Below are 24,761 nucleotides of genomic sequence, written 5' to 3' on the forward strand. Positions count from 1 at the left end.
TCTGGTGCGTCCCCCCTGGGACCCCCCTTGCCCTGACCATAGGCGCCCCCTTCTGGGAATCTTCTGATTCGCTGGAGAAGCTCATGGAATCTCTCGGGCCACTGTCATACTCCCCTACGCTGCCCTCGGATTCTTCCCCTTCGCTCTCCAATTCCTCTCTCCCCAGTGCTCCTGCTCCTGATTCCCTGACACCACTCAAAGAAAGGGGACACAAAGAACAAACGGCAAAGAATGGTCCTGGATTGGATCTTTTTTCAACAAATCTGGGTCCGGCGACAGCACAAAACCTATTGGGTCCAGCGATGGCACAAAACCCATTGGTGCCCACTGCCCAAAGTCCAAAAAGTCTCATCAATTTGCCTTCATTCACATATCTTCATAGGTACATTATACATATCAATGGCGTCCTGGCTGCTTTGACTTTATGCCATGCTCCCCTCATGGCGGCAGCTGCCCGGGTAGCAGAACTGGTGGCTGAGCTTGAGGCCTGGGTTTAATGTACCCCTGATCCCAGCTGTAAAAATCCCCATAGCCTGGAGGTGCTGCCCCCTGGTTTGGCTTGGCACTAGGCCTGGCCTGGCCTGGGGGCCTTCCCTTCTTGGGGTGCCACCTTGTGTGTCTCAGCCGCCCAGATGGTGGTGTAGGACCCTGCTGGGTGGGACTGGTGCAGGGAGCTGTGAGCCGTCTTGCGGGCCTGGGCCAAGGCCTGCCAGTGGCCATGGGCAAAGCCCTACGGTTCTGCTTTGTGCTGGGTGTGGTTGCATCTGATGCCTGGCTCTGTGCCAGGAGTGGTTGGCGGCTGGGCGCAGAGAGCCTCTCCCGGGTGGTCCTTTCAATCCAGTGGAGGTAGTGCTGCGTGGAGATGTAGATGCCCGGCCGCTTCGCCTGGCCGCAGATGGGCACCCCCAAGCTGGCAACGCCAATCACCCAGTAGCGCTCAGACCTTGCTTCCCGGCACATGAGCGGGGCACCAATGTCAGTCTGTGTGTGGGGAGAACAAAGGATGGAGGGAGGTGGTCAGCAGGTGGGCAGATGGGCATTCTGGGGAAAGGAAGCTCTAAGGAGCAGCTGGCCACTTTTGGAGAAGGACAGTGCCACCCAAACCCAGCTGCTGGTTCCTCAGTGTAGCTCAATAGAGAGCTTTGGGTCTGTAGAAGCTGGACTAGGAATATGGAAAAATGCTGGGTCAGATCCAGTTCTCCCTTCTCCTCTCCAGCAGTAGCCCTGGAAGGCTTTGGCCCTTGCCTACCTCACAGGGGCTGTTGCCTCCTTCTTCCTCGTATCCAGCACACAGGATCTCATCGGCCACCTTCCGCTTCCACCAGCTCTTGCTGCCGCAGGTTTGTAGGGAAAGGAGTTTCATCTTTGATTCTTGCAGGATGCCAGATATTTTATGCTCTGTGAGTGGAAGGCAGGAAGAAGCGTTCAGTTGCATCCAGGAATTAAATGAGAGATATTTACGGAGAATGTTGATTTATGACCCTTCGATCAATGCCACGTAGCAAAGGCAGCTGTCAAGATGACTGCCCTCCAAGCCCTCAGAGATAGCCTGAGGATTATGCAACAATATTTATTTTGCTGTCTCTCACTCTCAGGCTAACCTACCTAACAGGGCTGGTCCTGATGATGAACAGGGGTGGAGACCTATGTTTGCCACCTTGAGCTCCTTGTAGAAAACTTGGGATATAAACCTAAGCAGTAAATAAATTCAGGGAGGTAGCCATGTTGGTCTGACGCAGCTGAAATAAATATATATATTTTTGTCCTTAGAGACCAACTAAGATTGTTCTGAGTACTGTATAAGGTCTTCCTCCCAGAGCTTGAGAAAGAGAACTGTCATTGTCTGGGAGGAAGACCTTTCATTGCCTACAGACAGCCACCCAATCTTAAACAACTCCTCACCCACAATAATACAGCAACCAGACTTAACATGGACACTGGTACCAGAGCCTGCAATAAACCCAAATGCCAACTTTGCTGCCACAGACATCCAGACAACACCATCACTGGACCCAACAACATCAAATATACCATCTTAGGCTTGTTTAATTGCTCATCTTCTAACATTGTGTATGCCATCAAGTGCTAGCAGTGCCCTTCAGCTCTCTATCTTGGACAAACAGGCCAAACCCTACGCCAAATGATAAATGGACATAAATCTGACATCAGGAATCATAAGACAGAGAAGCCAGTAGGAGAACACTTCAATCTCCCAGGACATTCAGTACAGGATCTCAAAGCAGCTGTCTTATTACAAAAGAATTTCAGAAATAGACTTGAAAGAGAAGTTGCTGAATTACAACTTATTACTAAACTGAAAACTATGAAGAGACCTGGTCTGAATAGATATAGTGGATTCTTATTTCATTATACATGCTAAAGCTATTTTTGGTCATCTGCATATTTACGGGACCGCCTCTCCTGGTCTGCCCCGCAGAGGACCTTAAGGTCCATGAATAACCATAGTTTAGAGGTCCCGGGCCCTAAGGAAGTCAGACTATCTTCCACCAGGGCCAGGGCCTTCTCAGTGCAAGCAAGGCAGCAAGGAGGGAAGAGAAGGTAGCAGAAGCTCCCCCCATGAGCAGCAGTGTTTTCCCCAAATACGTGAAGGGACATATGGTCTTGTTATACGGTGTTTTCCTGTCATGGGCTGGGTGGAGGATGGTAAGACTTTGGGATTTGGACACAGCTCCTGAAAGAAGGAAATGGGCATTCCAATCCTAGAATCCTAGAATTGGAAGGGTCCCGGGTCATCTAGTCCAACCCCCTGCAATGCGGGGATAGAAGGCCACCCAACCTCGGCAAGGAAGGAGAGTCCACCACCTTCTGTGACCAGACATTTGTTCACAACCGTTCTTGCGATTCTTGTGTGTTTGTTACACTTGGCATTGAAGGCATGGGACATATTTGCACTCTGATCTCCCAGGGTGGGGTCAGTCCTCGCGCGGGGCTGCTTTCGTGGGGAGGTCCTGGGGCTCTCACTTTCCTCACCCATGTCGCCCCAGCCACTGATATAGCAATGAGTGAGCATCGAAAGTACCACGCTGTCGTCAGGCAAACAGGCCGGCTGGACGTAGTCACTGCAGCGGACCGGCTCCATCAGCTCCACCACAGAGAGGCCGTAGCGAAGCGACTCGTCGTCCTCATAGAGTGTGTAGTCCACCACCCTCTTTATCCAGCGCTGCTGGGCATCGGGACCAGGCTGTGAGAGCTTGGTGATGCCAACCACCACCTTAAAGACTTTTCTCAATCTGAAAGGGAAGAATAGGTTCATTGCTGGTGGGACAATGTTCTTGGACCGCAGAAAGGTTACCCAAAGAGGTCTGGATGCTCCCGTGAAAGGCCTAGATCCCCAACCCTGACACAGCTCAGCTGATGGAGGAATAAGACGGAGAGGCAAGTCAGCACCAAGGAGTTTGGTCCAGCTGTCTGGCCAGGGACCCTTTTTCACATCTTTTGCGACCCAGGTGGGAAGGGGCATCGGATTAAAGGGGCTAGAAAGGGGAAAGGGAGGGGTTTGTAAAAGGGTAGAAGGAACCAGCTCATTGTCTGGCAAGGTCATCTCCTGGGTCACTCTAAGGGCTGCATAAATGCCATACATTTAAAGTACATGATGGCTCTGCTCTGCCTCAATGGTTCAAGGCTGCAGTGCTTCTGAAATCCATTTGCTGGAAGCTGCAGAAGGAGAGAGGACTCTTCATGGTCAGACTGCACTTTCAGCAGCCCTAAAGACAAGATTCTTGCTTTCAGAATGTCAGAACTGAGACAGATCCCCCAAGGACTGATCTAGCAGTGGCTTTCACCCATCACAGCTAAAGAGACCTTCACGCTCCATATTGGGCAAAGGCAGAAGATGGGACTCTGCTTCCATGAGATGCCCCCAAGCTGCCTGCTTTGTAGACCCTGCCATGTTCTCCTACCCGAGGAGCAGCTGCTCCTTTGGCTTACATCTTGATCTTCAAGCAGTGGGCTGCACTGAGGACCCAGCGAGAGCTGATGAGCGAACCTCCACAGAAATGGACCCAGTGCCCAGCTTGGTTTGGGTACTGGAAGCTGACTTGCCAGGGCCATGTTCCTGGCAGGACGTCAGTGCCACTCATGGCCTTCCTCAAGTACTGACTGACTGCCAGCGGACGTCTTCCACAGGCTCCCCTGGAAAGGAACATTTTCATTAGTTTTCAGCCGCACATGTGTTGCTGCCGCTGTAGAACCGAAAGGAGTTTGGAGGCTCCATCCGTCAAGGAATTTACTTCCTTTCTTATGCTTTTCACACTATGTGCTACCTGCTTGTTTTGATGCCCAATAGATAGTTGCTGAAGGACCTGTGTGTTGTATTCTTTTAAAATGCAATGCCAGCAAACCGTGGTGCTTAGCACCACATGGAAGGCAGAGCAAGCTTATTTTCTGTTGCTCCAAAGGGAAGACCTGAACCAATGGATTCAAACTGCAAGAAAGGAGATTCTGACTATACACTAGGGAGAGCTTTCTTGAGAGCTGCTCAAGAGTAGAAGTGATAAGCTCAGAAGGTGATGGACTCTCTCCTTCCTTTGTAAACAGAGGTTGGATAGCCTCTGCCCGGAATCTTTTAGCTGTGATTCCTACATTGCAAGGGCTTGGATTAGATCAGTGGCATAGCATGGGTTGCCATCACCCGGGGTCACACAGAGGGGGTGGGCGGGCAGGAAACAGACAGAGTGCACATGTGCATACAACTGTAAGGCGTCCGTGTCACCCAAGAGATCACAGCTGGAGAGATAAGAAGTGTCATTCTGGAGAGATCTCTTCCTGCTTCACATGGAGAAGTCATTTTCTTTTTTAAAAAAAAGATATTTATTGAAATTTTCAACTTTAGTACATTAAAAAAGAATCAAAAAAGAAAAAACAAAAAAGTTCAAAAACACATAAAGTTCACAAATCTTATTTTTCTATAACATATTTCCCTGACTTCCCCACACCTCCCCTTCTTATATTCCAATTCAAATTGTTAGTTCAGCAAGTTCTTATTGACCTTTTTCTATTTAGTTCATTTTAAAGAACCAATTTTGCCTTATCCAAACTTAAACCTCAATACTTATACATCAGTACTCATTCTTAAAACATTTTTCTAACGTCGACCCAAATTCCCTTCCACGAATTTCCCAATTTTCATACAAATAACAAAGCAAAGTAAAAACAAAACAGATTGTAATTATGCACCCTTTGGATTCCCAAACTCCACCCCCCCTTTCCCGGTTTCAATCCCCAACAAATGTCCATCAGTCTTAGTCTACTATCAGCCTGAAGATCTCACGTCCGAGGCACTTAATTCTCTCTCAATTCCTCTCTGCCGGTTTTTTTGATAGTCCTTAATATTAGACACCAGATCTCGGAGAAGCTCTAGCCCAACGGGATCTATGTTTCTTCCAGCCAGACCTCCATACTTAAAAGTGGAGCCCAAATCATGTTTCTTACTCCTTTCAAGTCCAAATGTCCCCAAAGCTCCAACTTCCACCTTAAGCAAATTTGTAATCCTTGGGTCTTCAGATCTCCACATAAGGAGATCTCTCCATTCTTCAATCTCCAATTCAGACCAGATTTTCAACATGAAGTTCTTATTTTCCTTTGTAACCATCATGTCAGACCTCTGGCTCTCCTTTATCATCTGCAAAATTACAGCTCCTCCTTCCTTTTCCTCAGGAACAACATATATCTCCTTCTCCACACTCTCAAAGCTCTCAAGTTTCTCTTTTTGTCCAGCTGCATGGACTTCCTGAATCAAATCCTTATCAAATTCAGTGATGTTATTTACTGTTAAGTTCAGAGTTGCGACATTTGTAGCCAAAACATCAATTTGGCCTTGTAACTTTCCCAAGAGAACAAAAACTCTGTCCAATTGAGCTTGAATTTTCCCTTCTCCAGCCATTCTTGTAATGTCCCTAGAGGGATTTTGGTAACTTAATATTCCTTCCAGTTCAAATCCAAAAGTCAAGTTAGTTTGTAACAGTTCTTCCTTGTTTTCAACAAATTGTAACCGAATTGTAACAAATATAGCCAGCAGAAGCAACAGAAACAAAGTTCTCTTTTCCCATCTTGACAGCTAATTTGACAGCTGTCAAACTCTTCAATACCTCATCAACAGGCTCTCTTGTGGAGTACTCCCGGGTCCGGGGGGGTGGCACTTCAGCTCCCAAGATTAGCTCTTTATCCTCCAGTAAGGTTTCTTATACTGCCAAATCGTGAAATTAATGTCTTTTACCAAGTAAAAAAGAAAGGGTTCTCTTGACCTTAGTTAGCAGGTCCTTGCTTTAGATTATTTACAAGACGGGGAGACGGACTTCCTGTTTGCGCCTTCCCCAATCGTGCCTAATTCAAAAAAAAAATTTTTTTCTTTACAATTCCAATTTCCGTACTACTCACGGGTTGTTGCTTTAAAATCCAATTGCTCACAAAAAGAAGTCAGCGCTCTCCGACCATGGTAATGCGGCTTCACTCCACAGGAGAAGCAGTCGACTCTCAGCACCGCGCCGCTCACCCCGTCCCCCGTTCCGAAGCCTTTAAAAAGGCTCCTTCGCAGGTCAGGGGGCGCAAATGGTGCCCGCCGAGTCACCAGGTTCACAGGCTTCACCGCCTGTGATTTTTGAGGGTCCCCGCGTCGCCGCAGCGGTCAAGACCCAATCCTGCAGAGCCGATTCCCTACGGAGCTCGGAGGGAATCCGCCATTAGCCGATGGCGCTAACCCGGAAGTCTGGAGAAGTCATTTTCAGCTGAGCCCAGTGACAAAAGCACACAGCTGTACTGAAGCATCACTGAGTGTTGAAATGTTGTGCCCTTAACAAATTTTGCATCCAGGGCAGCTGCCCCTGTGCCTGCCTCCCCCATGCTACACCATTTGGGGTCCTTTCTAACTCCACAGTTTTATGATTGTATAATATACCTGTTTAGTCTAGAATAAACCTGTGGGAGATTTCACTTTGCCTAGTGACCTGGGCAACTCACAGTTGATCTAAATGCCAGGGATCTGAAAACACTTATTTCAAAGGCAAAAGATGCCAAGCACCTGTGCCCTCTCCAAGAAGAGGGTTTGACTTTCCTTAGTAGATGTCAGGACACTGAGTGGACCGCAGGGGATATAGATTGGGGAGGAAAATGCCACTCGGGCTCAGTTGTGCCTCCATTGTCATGGAGGCCACATCCAGAGGGAGATGCCTCTGTGCTACCTCCTTGCTACATTGGTCCATTTTGGCACTTACGTGCAGGTAGGGTCTCCGGCATGGGTGGGCCGGAAATCAGCCAGGGCCAGAATGAGGAGAAGCCACCTGCTCATCCTTCTGCCAGCTCCGGGCGCTGATTCCTCCACCATGTTTTCCTGGAATCCATGACGTCACAAACCAGGGATGCCCAGGTTCTGACATCACACAACTGGCTTTGGCAAAGGTGCAAGAACGGAAGAAGCCAGTTTGAAACTCAGCACTTGGTGAGCAGGAAGAGAAAGTGAAGGAAGCTGGAATCAAAGAATTGTCAAGCCAGAAGAGACCCCAAGGACCATCTAGGCCAACCCCTTGCAATACAGGGTTAGGGAAGAGAGAGAATGATTTGTGGCATCAGGGAAACCTGGGCAGAAAGCCGAGAACTACCTGGAAGTTGTGTGTATTTGTGCATGGAGGCAATATGTGTATGGAGGCAGGGAGCATGGCTTAGCAGCATTTATTTTACTAAAACATTTTTACACCACCCTCCCTTAGAAATCCCAAGGTCGTTAACAAAATATCGCAATGGCGTCAATACAACAATCCCAGATTGTTCAAAATATCCATAGCAGAAGCAGCTGTCTACAGAGCCTGCAAACTCAATGGAGAGGAGGAAGTGGAGAGAGGAAGTTAGGATGGGTTTGGACATTAGTTTAGGGGTCAGTGGGTGGAGAACCTTCTTTGTCCGGAGTGACCACATTCCCTTCCAAATAATCTTGCCCATGTTGGGCGGGGCCAGGGCAAAAGTTGGTGGAGCAACAATTCTAAAGCTTGCCTTGGATTCTACACACCAGCCCCATCTACCGGTCAAGTGAGGGGCATTATCAGAGTCCAAGGATACCTTCCATCCAGGTGAAAGCACCAAGGTTGTTGGGAAGCAGGGCTGACGTGGGGCATGGTCTATGGAGACCGGGTGTGGCTGGGAGCAAGTGAGGGCCAGTGAGTAAGGCTTGGAGCACCCTATTTGGCCCTCTGCCTGAGTTTTCCCACTCCTGCTTTAGTCTGTTTGTCTGACAAGGTTTAGGGACACCCCCCTCCAAACCCTAGGAATGAACAAAGTCTAAGATTTTGATCAACTGGGATATGGATTAAAGCACAAGCTGCAGGGCTGTGCCAGACAGGGAATTTCTGGGCTGGCTTTGTCAGTTTGCATTTTGTAGAGCGGAAAGTATTGATCCGATGTATAGAGATCTTTGCTGTACTACTTAATTCAAGAAGGTTCTGGAAGCTTCTCTGTGTGAAAGAAACAAGCAGAAGGTTCTTGATGTTTGGGTTATTCCTTCAGAGAAGCTGAGTACAGCTGATTTAAACTGGTCCTGTTATCTCTTTCAGTCAAGGTTATGCTAACTATGATAATAAGGCCAGAAGGAGCCTGGGTTTCACTTTCTCTTTCCCTTATGTGATGTTCTGTACATAACATACTTAGTGTTAAGGGTTTAGACTTATTTTTGTTAGGATCGTCCTACTTGTGTGTTGGACCCTGGCAGAAACACATGCCCGACTGGCATGTTCTCTCCCTCCTGGTCAGTCAGTCGGGAGCTTCAAAAGCTTTCTTCAGCCCGAATGTCACAGCGACTGATAGCAAGAGGCATCGGCACGCTTAGGATCCTGCAGAGTGTTAGCAGTGCACATAACAGACTCAGTAGCACAGCATTTTGGCTAAGCCACTTTATTTACTGTACATATAATACACTCGGAGCGTTCTGACTCAGCTCCTTCCTCTTTCTCATCAGGCAGCAAACAAAAAGAACAAAGGACAATGGCCCCACACGGAACACAGAAGCAAAAACATCCTGTCTCCGTCACTTCCCACTATATGGAATGAAGACATACACCATCATGTGATAGAAAACAATTCCATGACTGCAAGCACAGAGCAAGAGTCCTAACAATTCTAAGATATTATAAGTTTAGGTCAAGTCTGCTGCAACTGGATTTCTTATGGACAGTGCCAATCCTGAGTGTATTGGATTTGTGACCATGATGCTCATTTGCCTTCAATAGCAGTAAAGCTCTGCTGGATGAAATACAATTGCCTCTGGTCTATTTTATTTTCTTTTTAAAATACTGCAATGTGTTAAAGTTGTTACTCTGCTAACTATACATTGGAATCTGCTCTGGATCAATACTGAGTAGAATTTCAATGGCAGTTGCCTCATTGTTTCTAACCTCCTCAAGATACAAAGGTCTCTCAGATACTGTACATACAGTGATCTTGAGATGGAGAATGCAATCAAAGAGGAGATGTTCTAGACTGGTTGCATATTTCTTCTAAACACGGCAAAGAGCTAACATGGTGGATATGCTAAATGGCTGTCTTAAAACAGTTAGTAATGTAATTGACCAGAAGAACAAAAACTCTGGGTTTTATCTCAAGTGACAGCCAGGATCTGGTTAGAGATGAAAGTGCTGCTGAACTAATTGGGAAGAGTGTCCACAGACTTCCGGTTAGCGCCAGCGCTTAATGGCGGATTTCTCCCGGAGCTCCGGGAGAGATCTGCTTCGTAGGTTCGGGTCCCGTCAGCTACGGCGGAGCGGGGACCCCCAAAAATCACAGGCGCGTAGCCTGTGAACTGGAGACTCGGCGGGCACCTTTGCGCCCCCCCGACGCTGTGAAATAGCCTTTTTAAAGGCTGCGGATCAGCGGAGGGTGTGTGGAGCGGTGCTGAGAGTCGTCTTCACCCAGCCTGCGAAGCGAAGCCGCGTCGCCATTAGCGGAGAGCGCTGACTTCTTCCAGTGAATTTGGACTAAAAGGAACATCTATCCGTGAGTAGGATTGACTGCTAAGACTTAATTGGGCACTAAAATTAAAGAAATTGGATACCGAGACGGACAAGCACCAAAAAGGAAGTCTGCTTTCCGTTCTGTAGCAAGATCAAAGCGAAAGGCATTTCAGCTGTAACTGTCTGAAAGGAGAGTGGTGGGAACTAATAAATCCATCACCAAGTAAAGAACTCCCTCCCCGAAGGCAGGAGGGGGGGGGGAGAGAAGATTTTAAAGTGTTTCCCTGCCATTTTAAAAGAAATTGAGCTATTCATCGCTGCTCCTGTACCAGGGGATCGGACTGCCGGAGAAAAGGCACCGGTTAAGGATTGTTGATATAAGAAGGCAAAAAAGTATCTTTAACTGACTTTGGCTACTCTCAACCTGAAACATTTATTTTGTTGCACAGAAAAGCTACTTGCAGGACATTATTGACTTGGATTCTTTAGAAAGAGAAAGAACAATAGAAAAGAACTTGGTTTATTTTCTGGAGAGTGGGGGACTAATTTGAAAGTAAAGAACTGACTGTACGCCCTCTAGAGGACTTATACATTGTTTCAGCAACAAGTGGAATTTAAAATCTGAGAGCTTTTGTCTGACAGCTCAAGAGTGTGGGAATGACCTTGAGTAAAAGACTTTGTTATGGCAGATGGTAAAGAGAAATCTCACAAGAAAGAGGATTTACAAGAAACAACCTTGAGATCTGGCAGACAATATAAAGTTGAATCTTTTATGCAAAGAAGGGCTTCTGTATCAGGAGCCCCTGGAACTACAGTTATTCCAAAGGCAAAAGTGAAAATAATGTCTTCAGAAGAATCCTTTGCTAAGGTATTGGAGAAGATAAATGACTCTTTAGAGGAATTAAAAAAGCAAGGTGCAGAAACCAAAGTACAAGTTGCTGAAACAAATAAGAAAATTGAAGAAATCTCTGGGAAAATTGATTCAAATACAAAAAGTATAACTGACCTTGGGAATAAAGTGAACTCAAATGCAGAAGCAATTGGGAAATTATTGGAAGAATCTTCTACAACAAGAAAGATAGCTGAGGAAGCTAAAGAAATTGCAACTGCTGCTGAGGGAAAGTTTCCACCAGTGTTCAAGAAACTAGATGAATATGAACTGGCACTTTCTATGCAGGATATGCAACGCAAGGAGAGGAATTTAAGGATCAGACTTGTGCCGGAAAAGGAAGAAGACAACCTGGTGGACTATTTGACAAAAGAATTTTCTGACTTTTGGAAGCAGGAGCTGGACAAAGAAGAATTTAAGATAGAAAGTGCATTTAGACTGGGAGCAAGGCAGAGGAAGAACAGACCCAGAGACTGTTTAATAACTCTGAGATCAAAGGAGGAACGGGACAAAATACTGAACCTGCATTACCAAACAACCCTTCGAATTGAAGATTTTCACATTGAGATTTTTAAAGATATTCCCAAAAGCATTTTGGATGCAAGAGGACACTACAAGGACCTGGTGATACTGCTGAAAAGGAACTACATTCAATTCAGGTGGGAGTTTCCCCAAGGCTTGTCTTTTAAATACAAGGGGAAGAAAAGAAGAATAAAGACAGTGAGTGACAAAGACAAGTTCTTAGGAGAACACGAAGAAGACCTACAGAAAGAGACGTTTCCAGGGCAAGGGCATCCTTCACTAGATACGGACACGGAACCACCGACAAACGAGGAACAAAAATTGGGAGCTGTAGGAGGAAAGAGTAAATAACCCCATCATGGCTCTGCAACTTCTAACCTGGAATTGTAACGGTTTGAACATTCCCAGAAAAAGGAAAAATATATTTCATGCTCTAAAGAAAGACCAATTGGACTTGATTTGCTTACAAGAGACCCATGTGACAAGAGCACATAGGAAATTATTAATAAATAAAAGACTGGGACAAGAATTTATATCTTCAGACAGAGTAAAAAAGAGAGGAGTAGTGATTTATGCAAAGGAAAAGCTGCAACCGAAACAAATCTTTAAAGACGACCAAGGAAGATATTTGGCAATTGAAATCCAATTTCAAGGAGAAAAGTATCTGATAGTGGGAGTTTATGCGCCAAATGAAGGGAAAGCTGAATTCTTCAAGAAGTTGCATGAGACTTTGATGGACTACATGGATTATAATCTAATTATGGTGGGAGACATGAATGGAGTGGTTTCAACAAATATGGACAAAGCACAAAGACAGGTAGTAACAAAAGATGGAAGACTACCAAAGACCTTTTTTGAAATGACTGACAATATGGATTTGATAGACATCTGGAGAACAAAACACCCATTAGAAAGAGAGGGAACCTTCTTTTCTGAAGCCAAAATGACATGGACAAGGATCGACCAAATTTGGGTGACTAGCAGTATGGCGCAGAACATAAAGAGAGTGGAAATCTGCCCAAAAACTTTCTCCGACCATAATGCAGTAAAGATGGTGATGAGGCAAACAACAACTGGCTCCTTCAGATGGAGAATGAATGACACCTTACTTAGAGATGAGGAGATTTGCAAGAAGGCCCAAAAAACTTTGAAAGACTATTTTGAAATTAATCTAAGGACTAAAGTAGAAAAAAGAATAGTATGGGACGCAAGCAAAGCCGTGATGAGAGGGTTTCTGATACAACAAAATACATTAAAGAAAAGAAAACAAAATGAGAGGAAGGAAAAAATTCTGGAAAAGATAAAAGAAGGGGAAAAGAAACTAAGATTGAAGCCAAAATCACAAGAGATTTTAAGAGAAATCAAATTTTATCAAACACAATATATGGAACTGACGAATCAAGAATTAGAGTGGAAAATTAAGCAAATGAGACAAAAGACTTTTGAATCTGCTGACAAATGTGGCAAGCTATTGGCTTGGCAAATAAAGAAGAGACAAAAACTCAACACGGTAACAAACATAGAAGTGGAAGGAAAGAATATAAGTAACCCAGCTGAAATCAGGAACTGTTTTCAGAACTACTTTAGACAACTTTACACACAAGGGCCGCAAAAAGAAACAGATATACAACAATTCCTCGAGAAAAATGGGCTGAAAAAGATTTCGCAGGAAAGTAAGACAATTTTGAACCAGGAGATATCAGCACAGGAAATAGAAGATGCCATTCAAAACATGACATTGGGCAAATCACCTGGACCGGATGGACTGACTTCCAAATATTACAAAGTTTTGAAGGAAGGGCTTATACAACCTTTGAAGGAAGTCTGTAACGAGATTATGGAGGGGAGGAAGGCACCCGATACGTGGAGAGAGGCCTATATTACACTTATACCAAAGACAGAGACTGAAAAGACCCAACTTAAGAACTACCGACCCATCTCGTTACTAAATGTGGATTACAAAATCTTTGCTGATGTTTTAGCAAAGAGACTGAAAAGAGTTTTGATGGAGGAGATTCATGGGGACCAAGCGGGCTTTCTCCCGAAAAGGCATTTGTCGGACAATGTAAGGAATATAATTGACATTTTGGAGAAGTTGGAAGTGAACATAAATACTAAGGCTGTTTTGATATTTGTGGACGCCGAGAAAGCCTTCGACAACATTTCTTGGAGCTTTATGTTGAAGAACCTCCGGGGGATGGGGGTAGGCCAAGGGTTTGAGAATGGTATAGGTGCAATTTATTCTGAACAGAAAGCAAAATTAATTGTAAATAATGTGGTTACAGAAGAGTTCAAGATTGAAAAAGGGACACGACAGGGGTGCCCTATCTCCCCATTACTTTTTATATCGGTCCTGGAGGTTTTGCTTAATATGATTAGGAGGGACCAGTTGGTTAAAGGGATTCAGGTCGGAGCTAAACAATATAAACTGAGAGCATTTGCAGATGACCTAGTACTTACATTGCAAGAGCCAGAAGCTAGTACGAAAAGAGTTTTGGAAATAATCCAAGAGTTTGGTCAATTGGCAGGATTTAAATTGAATAAGTCAAAAACAAAGGTATTGGAGAAAAATCTAACACAGGTTGAAAAAGAAAGGTTTCAGAATGAGACAGGGTTGACTGTGGTTAAAAAAGTGAAATACTTGGGTATAAACATGACAGCCAAGAATGTGAATTTATTTAAAGATAATTATGAAAAAACTTGGACAGAAGTGAAAAAAGACTTGGAGATTTGGTCAAATTTAAAGCTTTCCTTGTTAGGTCGAATTGCAGTCATAAAGATGAATGTATTGCCAAGAATGTTGTTTTTGTTTCAAGCATTGCAAATAATGGATAAAATGGACTGTTTCAAGAAGTGGCAAAAAGACATATCTAAATTTGTCTGGCAGGGCAAAAAGCCCAGAATTAAATTTAAGATATTAACGGATTCAAAGGAAAGAGGGGGGTTTGCCCTGCCAGACTTCAAACTGTACTATGAAGCGGCAGCTTTCTGCTGGCTGAAAGAATGGCTGCTTCTTGAAAACACAGACATTTTGGATTTGGAAGGTTTTAACAATATTTTTGGGTGGCATGCATATCTGTGGTATGACAAGGTCAAAGCACATAAAAGTTTTAAAAACCATATTGTCAGAAAAGCACTATTAAATGTCTGGGTCAGATATAAAGACTTGCTGGAAAACAAAACTCCAAGGTGGCTATCGCCAATGGAAGCAAAGGCTGTTAAAAAGTCTAATATGGAGTCAAAGTGGCCAAGATATTGGGAAATCTTGGAAAAGGAAGGGGACAAATGGAGATTGCAGAGTTTTGAGAAATTAAAAGGGAAGGTGAGAGATTGGTTGCATTATCATCAAATAAATGAAGTGTTTAAAATGGACAGTAAAATTGGTTTCCAGGTGGAAAAATCAAAATTGGAGACAGAACTGTTAGAACCCAGTACTAGAAATTTGTCAAAAATGTATAATTTGCTGCTGAAATGGAATACACAGGATGAAACGGTTAAATCAAGTATGATTAAATGGGCTCAGGACATTGGTCATAACATCATGTTTGCTGACTGGGAAAAGTTGTGGACCACCGGGATGAAATTTACGGCATGTAATGCCTTAAGAGAAAATATTATGAAAATGATCTATAGGTGGTACATAACCCCAGTCAAACTTGCAAAGATTTACCATTTGCCTGACAATAAATGTTGGAAATGTAAAGAAAAGGAAGGTACATTTTTTCACCTTTGGTGGACGTGCCCGAAGATTAAGGCATTCTGGGAAATGATCTATAATGAACTTAAAAAGGTATTTAAATATACTTTCACCAAGAAACCAGAGGCCTTTCTCTTGGGTATTGTCGGCCAAGGGGTGTTAAAGACAGATACAACTTTCTTTATGTATGCTACAACAGCAGCTAGAATACTCATTGCGAAGTACTGGAAGACGCAAGATCTACCCACACTGGAAGAATGGCAGATGAAGGTGATAGACTACATGGGCTTGGCAGAAATGACGAGCAGAATCCGAAACCAGGGAAGAGAAGCAGCGCAAGAAGATTGGAAAAAGTTTAAGGACTATTTAAAGAAATATTACAAAATTAATGAGAGTTAGAATGATGTTGGATTGGAAAGTAAATGGTTACTATTAGTAATGGTTAAGACAAGGAGAATAAGGAAGATTAGCCTGAATTTTTATTAAAATAAGGGAAGATTTGCTGAGTAATTGATAAGAACTTGGAATACAGAGAAGGGAGGCATGAGGAAGTCGGGGAAGAAAGGTGTAAGAAACTAAGATATGAAATGGTACATGTTTTTTGTTTTGATTGTGTTTTTTGTTTGTTTATGTATTTGTTATATGTTTGTGTTGTTATAAAAATCTGTAATAAAAAATTATTATAAAAAAAAAAAAGGGAAGAGTGTCCACAGTGCTATCAAATTCAATTTATATATGTAATGGACAATTGCCAAGTAAGTTCATTGTAGTCATGTTTGACTTCAAAGAAAGGGACTCCCCAAAAATGAGGGAGCTGGTAGAAAGGAAGGTGAAAGGCAAAAACCCTGCAGAACACTTAGGGGTTATTCAAAACCACAATAAGAGGATCTCAACAATAATGTATATTGCACTTGATGAAAAAATAACACCTGGGCCAAGAGGGTGCCAGCACAGCTAAAGAGCAGAGTCCAGGAATCAGGGAATGAGGCAGAGGGCCTTCTCGGTGGTGGCACCCTTCCTATGGAGTACCCTCCCTTCAGATGTCAAGGAGATAAAGAACTATACAACTTTGAGAACACATCTGAAGGCAACCCTGTATTGGGAAGCTTTTAATATTTGCTGCTTTATTATGTTTTATATATTCTGTAAGTTGCCCAGAGTGGCTGGGGGAACCCAGCCAGATGGGTGGGGTATAAATAATAAAATTATTATTGTTGTTACTATTATTATCCTCATTTTGGCATCTTGCCCTGGTGCTTCTGTTAATATTAATAACATTTGTCTGTCTCAAAAAAAGAGAGGAGGAGGAGCATAAAGCAGCGATGATGTTAGGCTGCCCACATGCTCTCTGGACAGAACCTGGATTCATGTGTTTTATGATGTCATGGATTCTAAGGAAAGGTGGTGTGGTGGATCTTGTAGCCTTGGGAGCTGCCCGAAGGATGAGATGGTTGGTCCTCTCTGTTCTGGTTCTTGCTGCATTCCAGCCCACCCATAACGCAACCGTCAGCAATTGCGAGTAAGAGGCCATTGGGTTGATGGGTGGCATTTTGTAAGGAAAGACAAAATAGGGAAGAAGTTTTTTTCCTGGAAAAAGAGCCCAGGTGGTCTTCTGTCTGCCTGTCCATCTACCAGGGTTGCTCTCCTTCCATTTTGCCTTGAGGGTCTCATGAAATTCAGTGGCATTTCAGCCAACCCTCTGAAGTAGACCGATTGAAAGCAATGAACACAAACAAGTTAGGCCCATTACTTTTGGTGGAAGTACTCTGAGACAAGTCTTGTTGATTACCACCTAAAGCCATGGCATCCAAACAGATCTCCCAAGGTTACTATCATGAATTACATAAAACTGACAAGGCTGGATTTTTTTTTAAAAAAAAAATAATAGTAGTAGAATTTTTTCCCCAAAAAATAAAATTTGTTGAACTATATAAAAGACCTGCAAAATACCAGATGATATCTGAGGAGCCTGTGTCAGTAAAAAAGGTAAAATGTGCGATCACAATATTCAAAGAGCTGCACAATCCACCCACGTCATGCACGTGTAGTGGTTAAGAGCGGTAGTCTCGTAATCTGGGGAACCGGGTTCGCGTCTCCGCTCCTCCACATGCAGCTGCTGGGTGACCTTGGGCCAGTCACACTTCTTTGAAGTCTCTCAGCCCCACTCACCTCACAGAGTGTTTGTTGTGGGGGAGGAAGGGAAAGGAGAATGTGAGCCGCTTTGAGACTCCTTAAAGGGAGTGAAAGGCGGGATATCAAATCCAAACTCCATGATCTGTTGACGCTCTCCATCTTTTTCAGTGGCATCTGCGGAAGACGACCCATGGCAAGCAGCCATAAGTTGATGCGTATTATGGGCGGCAGCGATGTTCTTCCAGGGACGTGGCCCTGGATGGTTAGCATCCAGACAAAAGTACGAGGGAACGTCTACTTTCCTAGCTGCGGAGGTTCGCTCATTGGCCCCCAATGGGTCCTCAGTGCAGTCCACTGCTTCCAAAAACCAAAGTAAGCAGAAGGGGAAGTCTACTTAGCAGAAAGTCGTTCCTGGGGAGGGTTGTGGAATCTGCCAGCCCAGCAGCCTGGGGGCATCTCAAGGAAGCAGAGTCCCTTCTTCTTCTGCCTTCCAGGTGATACTTGCAGGAACTGCAGTTTGCCTGAACACAGAGCCATCCTCTTGGGATGGTGGAGTCTACAGCCCAGGAACTGCCCTACCTGATCAGGACTAAGGTCCAGTTGGTCCAGCATCCCATTGGGAACTTCAGAGGGCTGGGCACTCAGAGGCAGAGCAAGGTGGGTGCGGTGACCCTGGGTGTCATCCCTGAGGGGGGGTGACATCATCACACCGCCACCCTGGGACGCTCGTCGTGGGCAGCACACCCCTGGGACGCACACCCCGCAGGACGCTCACTTCACCCCCCTGGGATGCCATCCCCGCCCCCGTGGGTGGCTAGCCCCACCCCCTGGGTGCATTCTGCTCCGGGTGCCAGAGCAGCTAGCTCCGCCACTGTGGGCACTAGGGCCGATCCGCCCCCTTTTGGTTCATAGGAATATAGGGCTTACCCACAATTCCATTTGTCCTGAGACCTTTAGGCATAGATCTGAGAAGCTTCTTCTTTCTCCCTCTGCTTTCCCCAGGAAAACACACTATTCATCGCTGAATCAGAACAAATGTCAATCGAGTTTTCTATGAATTCATGTTTGCTCCAATTTAGATGTAAACAGCAGGTTTTCCCAGAAAAAGCGGCCAGGCACAAAAACGAGGAATGAGGACATGGGAAAGCCCCCTTGTGCTAAAATTGTGCTTTTAATGGGGGTGATGTTATAACTTGGGTGGGTGTTGTTTATTGTTCTTAAGTGTTCTGTGTTAACTGGTATTTTGTATTTGTCTTTTTTGTTTTTGTTTTATAAAGCTGATTAATATTCTACAGTTTTTTTCTCCAAACTAAAAAGTCCCAAGCGTGGCAGCCTTTCCTCATAGGGGAGTCTCTCCACACCCCTGATAATTTTGGTGGTCCTTTTCTGAACCTTCTCCAGCTTTGCAATATCCTTTTGGAGGTGTGGTCAGCTTCACTGGATATCCAGGTGTTCCAGCCTTGTGAGAGAGGGAGGGAGGATGTTTTCTCCATCCTTTCTCTTACATTCAGAGAGTCCAAGAACATCCTCCCACAAGCCATATATCCCTGTTCTTGGTCCCACCTGCAGAGACCAGTACAAGCTTGTTCTTGGCTCCAACCGGATCAAGAAGCTGGGCCCCGAGGCCGAGCAGCGCTTCATTAAGAGGCTGGTGAAACATGAGAAGTATGACAACCAGCTGAATCAAGGAGAGGTGGTGTTTGCAGACATCGCCTTGTTGGAGATGGACGAGCCCGTCAACTGCAGCGACTACATCCAGCCAGCCTGCCTGCCTGATGAAAGAATGGAGGTTTTGACGCTCGGCCATTGCTACGTCAGTGGCTGGGGCGGCCTGCTGCCAAAAGGTGAGAGCAGCCTTGTGAAAAGCAGGACTGGCCTACCTGAAGTGTTTGAAAGAAAGTCATCACCTGTATCTTCACTGCCAGCTGGCATTTTCCAGGGTGGTTTAGGACTTGTCTGCACTTCCGCTTATCCTGCTGTTTCCCCCCAGGGAAAACCTGCAATCAAATTATCCACAGATTGCTGTTTGCTCCTATTCAGCAGTCAAGAGTGGGTTTCCCTGGGGAAAGTAACAGGGCAAGCAGAAAACCACTCGGACTCATGCCAAGGGGGCACAAACCTCTTGGACTCATGCTTTCTAGTCAGGGGATGAGTGGAAGTGTGGACAAGCCCTTCCAGTGGGAGGAAAGTTAGTAAATAAAATGGAAGTGACCATGGCAAAAATTATAGCTCTGAATGAATAAATGCTCCTGGTTGGGGAGCACAAGGTTCATTCCTCGCAGGAGAGGTTTTCTTTCCAGTTGTTCCACCCCTGTTCCACTTCCCCTCTGTCTTGCATGGATGAGTTTGTTTATTCCTTTGACATCTGGTGGGAGGGTGTTCCACAGGGCGGGTGCCACCACCGAGAAGGCCCTCTGCCTGGTTCCCTGTAACCTCACTTCTCGCAGTGAGTGAACTGCCAGAAGGGCCTCGGAGCTGGACCTTGGTGTTAGGGCAGAACAATGGGGGTGGAGACGCTCCTTCAGGTATACTGGGCCGAGGCCATTTAGGGCTATAAAGGTCAACACCAACACCAACTATTTATGAAATCAAAACATGGTTAGCAGGGATTTTTTCAGCCAGAACTCAGTGGAGCTGCATTCTGGCCCCTCTCAGGTGGGCGCCATTGCTGTTATGAGACGAGGGAAGGCATTTGTGCTGAGTTCCGGCACCTCTTTTTCTAGAAAAATAGTACTGCTGGTCCACAGACTGAGAGCAGCTAGCTGTTAGGCAGGTCTTAGTGCTTATCCACACATCTGCTTTCTCGGCGTGGCTCTGAGGGGTCTATCTCCATTTCCACCTTGCTGTTTTCTGCTTACAGATTCCACCCCTCCTGACATCATGCAAGAAGGGGCGACGACTATCTACACTAGAATCCAATGTGGGATGCGGTGGGGCAGGAGGATCCCTACACAGAACGTCTGTGCCGGACACGAAGAAGGAACAATTTCAATCTGCAGGGTAGGGTGAACCATGGTCAGGAATCATAGAATCATAGAGTTGGAAGAGACCACAAGGGCCATTGAGTCCAACCCCCTGCCAAGCAGGAAACACCATCAGAGCACTCCTGACATATGGTTGCCAAGCCTCTGCTTAAAGACCTCCAAAGAAGGAGACTCCACCACACCCCTTGGCAGCAAATTCCACTGTCGAACAGCTCTTACTGTCAGGAAGTTCTTCCTAATGTTTAGGTGGAATGTTTAGGAGCCAAGGTCAGGATTTTGTGCTCACCTGATGAGGGGGGTGGCACCCTGTGGCACTCTATGGCTCCACATCAGAGCTCTTTTGTGGCCCACCAATGCTCCAAGTTTCAACGCCTGGCAAGCTGAGGTGAGGCTGCTCTCCAAGACTGTCTACACACCACACGGTCAAAGCACATTCAAAGTGCAGGACTCTCGCTGCCCCCCCCCCCCCCGCCACCGGAAAAAATAAGAATCTTGAGGAACTGCAATTTGGGTGCCTGGAATCAGATATCCATGAGGAGTAATCTACAGTTCCCACGATTCTTGTGGGGGAGGGAGTCACACACTTTAAATGTAGGATGTTGGTATATGTTTCAATCCGTTTTCAGTTTGTAGCTGGTTTTATCTTCTGAATGTTTTCAAGAGTTGGTTTTACTCGTTATTGTTTTGTTCTCCTCGTGAACCGCCTTGAGGTTGCTGTTGTACAATCAAGCAGGGTATACGTTTAGAATTGTAGAGTTGGAAGGTACCTCGGGGCGGTCAACTAGTCCAACCCCCTGCAAGGCTGGAATTAGATGCAATTAATAATAAGAAGAATAAGCATAAGAATAAGAATAATTTATTCCCCGCCCAAAGCCGGGCTCAGGGCGGTTAACACCAGTAAAATTACAATGGAAACATAATAGGGGGAAAAACAACAACAACCCAATTTAAAATACAGGTTAAAATGCAATTTAAAAAGCAGCCTCATTTTAAAAGTAGCCCATAAATCAAAACCGTAAGGGGAGGGAAGACATAAGGGTCAGACTGAGTCCAAACCAAAGGCCAGGCAGAACAGCTCTGTCTTGCAGGAAAGATGTCAAGTCCTGCAGGGCCCTAGTCTCTTGTGGCAGAGCGTTCCACCAAGTCGGGGCCAGTACTGAAAAGGCCCTGGCCCTAGTTGAGAGCAATCTAACCACCTTGCAACTTGGGACCTCCAAGGTGTTGTCATTTGTGGACCTTAAGGTCCTCCACGGGGCATACCAGGAGAGGTGGTTCCGTAGGTGAGTGGGTCCTAGGCCACAAAGGACTTTAAAGGTCAAAACCAGAACCTTAAACTTGACCCTGTACTCCACGGGGAATAAGTGAAATTGATGTGCTGTGCTGCCCCTGACAGGATGGCTGAGCCTTGTATCCTTACCCCATTTGCCTCTGCCTTGATCTCCACAGCATCATGCCTGCACCTCATTCCACAACCTTCTTTCCCCCCTCCCAGGGTGACAGCGGAGGCCCCCTGATGTGCAGGGAAGAGAGGTCTGAGCGCTACTGGGTGATTGGAGTGGCCAGTTTCGGACCGGTGTACTGCGGCACAGCGAAGGTGCCAAGCGTCTTCATTTCCACGCAGTACTATCTGGACTGGATCCAAAGGACCACTAAGCTGCAGCTCTCAGTTCCCACACACACCCCGCTGCTGGCGCAGACCCAGGCCACAACAACGCGCAAGACCAGGACTTTACCTACAGCGGCCAGGCCAAGACCCCACAGGCCTCCCTGGGTGAGGCCCCCACAGTGGGGTGTGAGGCCTCCTCCCCAGGTGCAGACCACAAGGTCCTCCTTCCCTCCCTGGATGAGGGAGAACTATTTTTGGGGTAACCGGAGGCCTGGCCGCAGGACTAGGTACAGACCGCAGCAGTCCGGGCCCCGGATGGCACCTCGAAGTCAGTTCGCAGATCCACCAGGGTACTACCCTGGCTCCGAAGACTACTACGATCTACTTGTGCCCTCAGGGGAGCAGGATTGAGAGGGGCAGCTGGGGCAGGGGGCAGGCATTATGAAGCAGAGGGGCAGGTTAGAGCCCACCATGATAAGCATCAGATATTCTATAGAATAATAAAATGGAGATGGTTTGAGCAAGCTGCTTGGGATTTGGCAATGGGTCTTTGTGTCTTTCACACCATCATCTCACCAAATCTCAGAGAGATGTGTGGGGAAATGGCCAAATCCAGAGCCATATTCTCCTACTTGTGTTCATAATTCCTCCAGATCTTTCTTTCCATTAAATGGAAGTGGTAGAAAAAGAAAAAGAAAACAAGAAAGAAGGGAAGGGAAGGGAAGGATGAAGGATATTCCACGTTTAAGAATTCCACAATGTATTTTACAACAAATTAGAAACACTTTATATTTCACATTTTACAGTTTATACTCCAAAACTATTGCAGTTAATTTATTACCCCAAAAGAGTTTGCAACGTGGAATGCTCACCCAAAGGAAACATGGCTCAGCAAATGACCTGCTATAAAACCATTAAGACACTTTCCAGTCTCCCAGGCCTAATCAATCACCTACTCCTTTAAGATAGGACTACAGCTTATTTTACCACTGTTAGTAGGCAAATATAAACGTCCCCTGCATACCAGTAAAACCACTGCCAGCTGCCAGCCCCTCTAGGTTCTCCATACCTCCCAATGCTGCATCTGCACCAACCACTGACAGCCATCTCCAGAATCAAGCCTCTTCCGGCTTCTCAGCACTGCAAGGCTGTTCCACAATAGCTACCCAGCTCATAAATCACCACGGCCGGCATCCACTTCAGCTGCTTCACCACTGCTGCCCAGGCATGGAGACTCTCCAGGTCCTCCTCACCCTCCAGCATTTTGGTGCAGCTACTCCTTTGCTCATTCACAGCAAACACTCTGGCACTGCACAACCAGATCTCCTCAGCACTCTGCTCAGCCTCAGGAACCCATCAGCACATCAAAAGAACTTTCTGGGCCCATAACCTGTCAATAAATTCTACTCAATATTGATCCAGAGCAGAATTCTGACCTATAGTTAGCAGAGTAAAAACTTAAACACTTTGCAGGATTCCAAAAAAATAGACCAGAGGCAATTAATATTTCATCCAGCAGAGCTTTACTGCTACGGAAGGCAAATGAGCATCATGGTCACAAATCCAATACATTCACTGTCCATAAGAAATCCAGTTGCTGTAGACTTAACTTATAAAAACTTATAAGTCTAAACCTTAACAGTGTATACAGAACACCACACTAGAAGGAAGAGAGACAGAAAGAGAAAGTGAAACCTAGGCTCCTTCTGTCCTTCCTTTTATAGTCAGCATGACCTTGAAGAAGAGATAAAAAAACCTGTTTAAGCCAGCTGTACTCAACTTTTATGAAGGAATAACCCAAACATCATGAATCTTCTGAAGCTACCAAAACCCTCTTGAATTAAATAGAATAGGAAAGATCTCTACACATCAGATCAATACTTTCTGCACTAAGAAACGCAAACTGACACCCCACCCCCAAATCCTAGGAATGAATAAAGGCTGGGATTTTGATTAATTGGGATATGGGTTAAAGGGACAATCTGCAGAGCTGTGCCAGACAGGAAATTTCTGGGCTGGGTTATGCAAACCAGCCTGGCTGACTTAGGGAACAGCAAACCTGTTAACATGACAAAAAGTGTCAATAGGCCATTGGAGAGAATCCTTTCACTTGGGGAGAGAGACCTGACCAAAGTGATGGTGTGTGTTTGAGGGGACAGGAAAAGGAAGATATTTGAGCAAGGTCTGTTGGGAAAGAGAAGAAGGGAGAAGAGCTGAGATCCATCTTGGGCAGGCTGGCAGACGGTTGCCTACGTTGCTGCCTCTGGAAATGTGTACGCCGTAAGATCTGGACTCCCTCCATGTAGACTAGAGGTGTGACCAGGTAAATAAATTATATTTCTTAAAGCTGCAACCGTCTCTGCCATGTCTTCAGTTCTCCAAAGGAGCACAGACACTGTGTGAGTGTCTGGGACCCTGTGTGAGTGTCTGGGACCCCGTGGGCTCTTGCTATCGCTTGGCAGAGAGAGGTAGTGTCAGGCATGGAGAATCCTCTCCTCCCCCAGTAGCACCAAAGGCAAGAAGAACAAGCATGCCCGTATTTATGGTTTTATTCAGTCATCTGGTAGCAAGACAAAGAATCCATGTCTCCATGCAAAGGAGACGTTGCCTACTCTGAGCCCCCCTCTTCCGTCCCCAACAACATCCTGAGTACCTACGGAAAGTCCCAGGTGTCACACTCCTCTGCAATCTCTGTTCTTGAATTCAGAGGGACTGGCAGGACCTTGGGGAGGGAGGATCTCCCAGACTCTTCAAGGAGGTCTCTGCTTGCTGCTCCTTCCCTCCTCCCTCCTCCTCTACAATCTTGTAACTAGGCAATTCTTCATTCAGCTGTAATTCGACCCTGTCCCCTTCTCATCTAGTGTCAGGAGCCCAGGCTGCAGTCTTGATAACACAACACGCAAGTCATAGTTAGTTTGAAGATTTATTGCAATACAAACAATTAGCCTTGGACGTCTAACCGAGCGTCCACCTCTTACAA

At 45.7% G+C, this 24,761-nt stretch overlaps 2 protein-coding genes across 3 annotated transcripts in view; one reads left to right on the forward strand and one right to left on the reverse strand.

Annotated features, from left to right (window-relative positions):
• Positions 1 to 7,347, reverse strand: part of LOC128422888 (uncharacterized) — a 20,080-nt gene extending 12,733 nt beyond the window's left edge. Inside the window, exons 1-5 of the mRNA XM_053407507.1 lie at positions 7,230 to 7,347; positions 3,949 to 4,152; positions 2,992 to 3,251; positions 1,250 to 1,398; positions 442 to 981 (exon numbers count right to left, since the gene is read on the reverse strand). Coding sequence (XP_053263482.1) covers positions 442 to 981; positions 1,250 to 1,398; positions 2,992 to 3,251; positions 3,949 to 4,152; positions 7,230 to 7,339 — 1,263 coding nt within the window. The 5' untranslated portion in view covers positions 7,340 to 7,347. The remainder of the gene's footprint in view (positions 1 to 441; positions 982 to 1,249; positions 1,399 to 2,991; positions 3,252 to 3,948; positions 4,153 to 7,229) is intronic.
• Positions 1 to 24,118, forward strand: part of LOC128421988 (acrosin-like) — a 25,806-nt gene extending 1,688 nt beyond the window's left edge. The window contains exons 1-5 of one of the 2 annotated variants that reach the window (XM_053405399.1): positions 16,366 to 16,577; positions 17,360 to 17,563; positions 18,761 to 19,035; positions 20,052 to 20,191; positions 21,668 to 24,118. In XM_053405399.1, the coding sequence (XP_053261374.1) occupies positions 16,381 to 16,577; positions 17,360 to 17,563; positions 18,761 to 19,035; positions 20,052 to 20,191; positions 21,668 to 22,192 (1,341 nt within the window). In that variant the 5' untranslated portion in view covers positions 16,366 to 16,380 and the 3' untranslated portion in view covers positions 22,193 to 24,118. Of the gene's footprint in view, positions 1 to 16,365; positions 16,578 to 17,359; positions 17,564 to 18,760; positions 19,036 to 20,051; positions 20,192 to 21,667 lie in introns of those variants that run through there. The other variant, XM_053405400.1, reaches the window with a different exon arrangement.
• The last annotated feature ends 643 nt before the right edge of the window (positions 24,119 to 24,761 follow it).

This window comes from Podarcis raffonei, chromosome 10, assembly GCF_027172205.1.
Source record: "Podarcis raffonei isolate rPodRaf1 chromosome 10, rPodRaf1.pri, whole genome shotgun sequence".
NCBI classification, from domain to species: domain Eukaryota; kingdom Metazoa; phylum Chordata; class Lepidosauria; order Squamata; family Lacertidae; genus Podarcis; species Podarcis raffonei.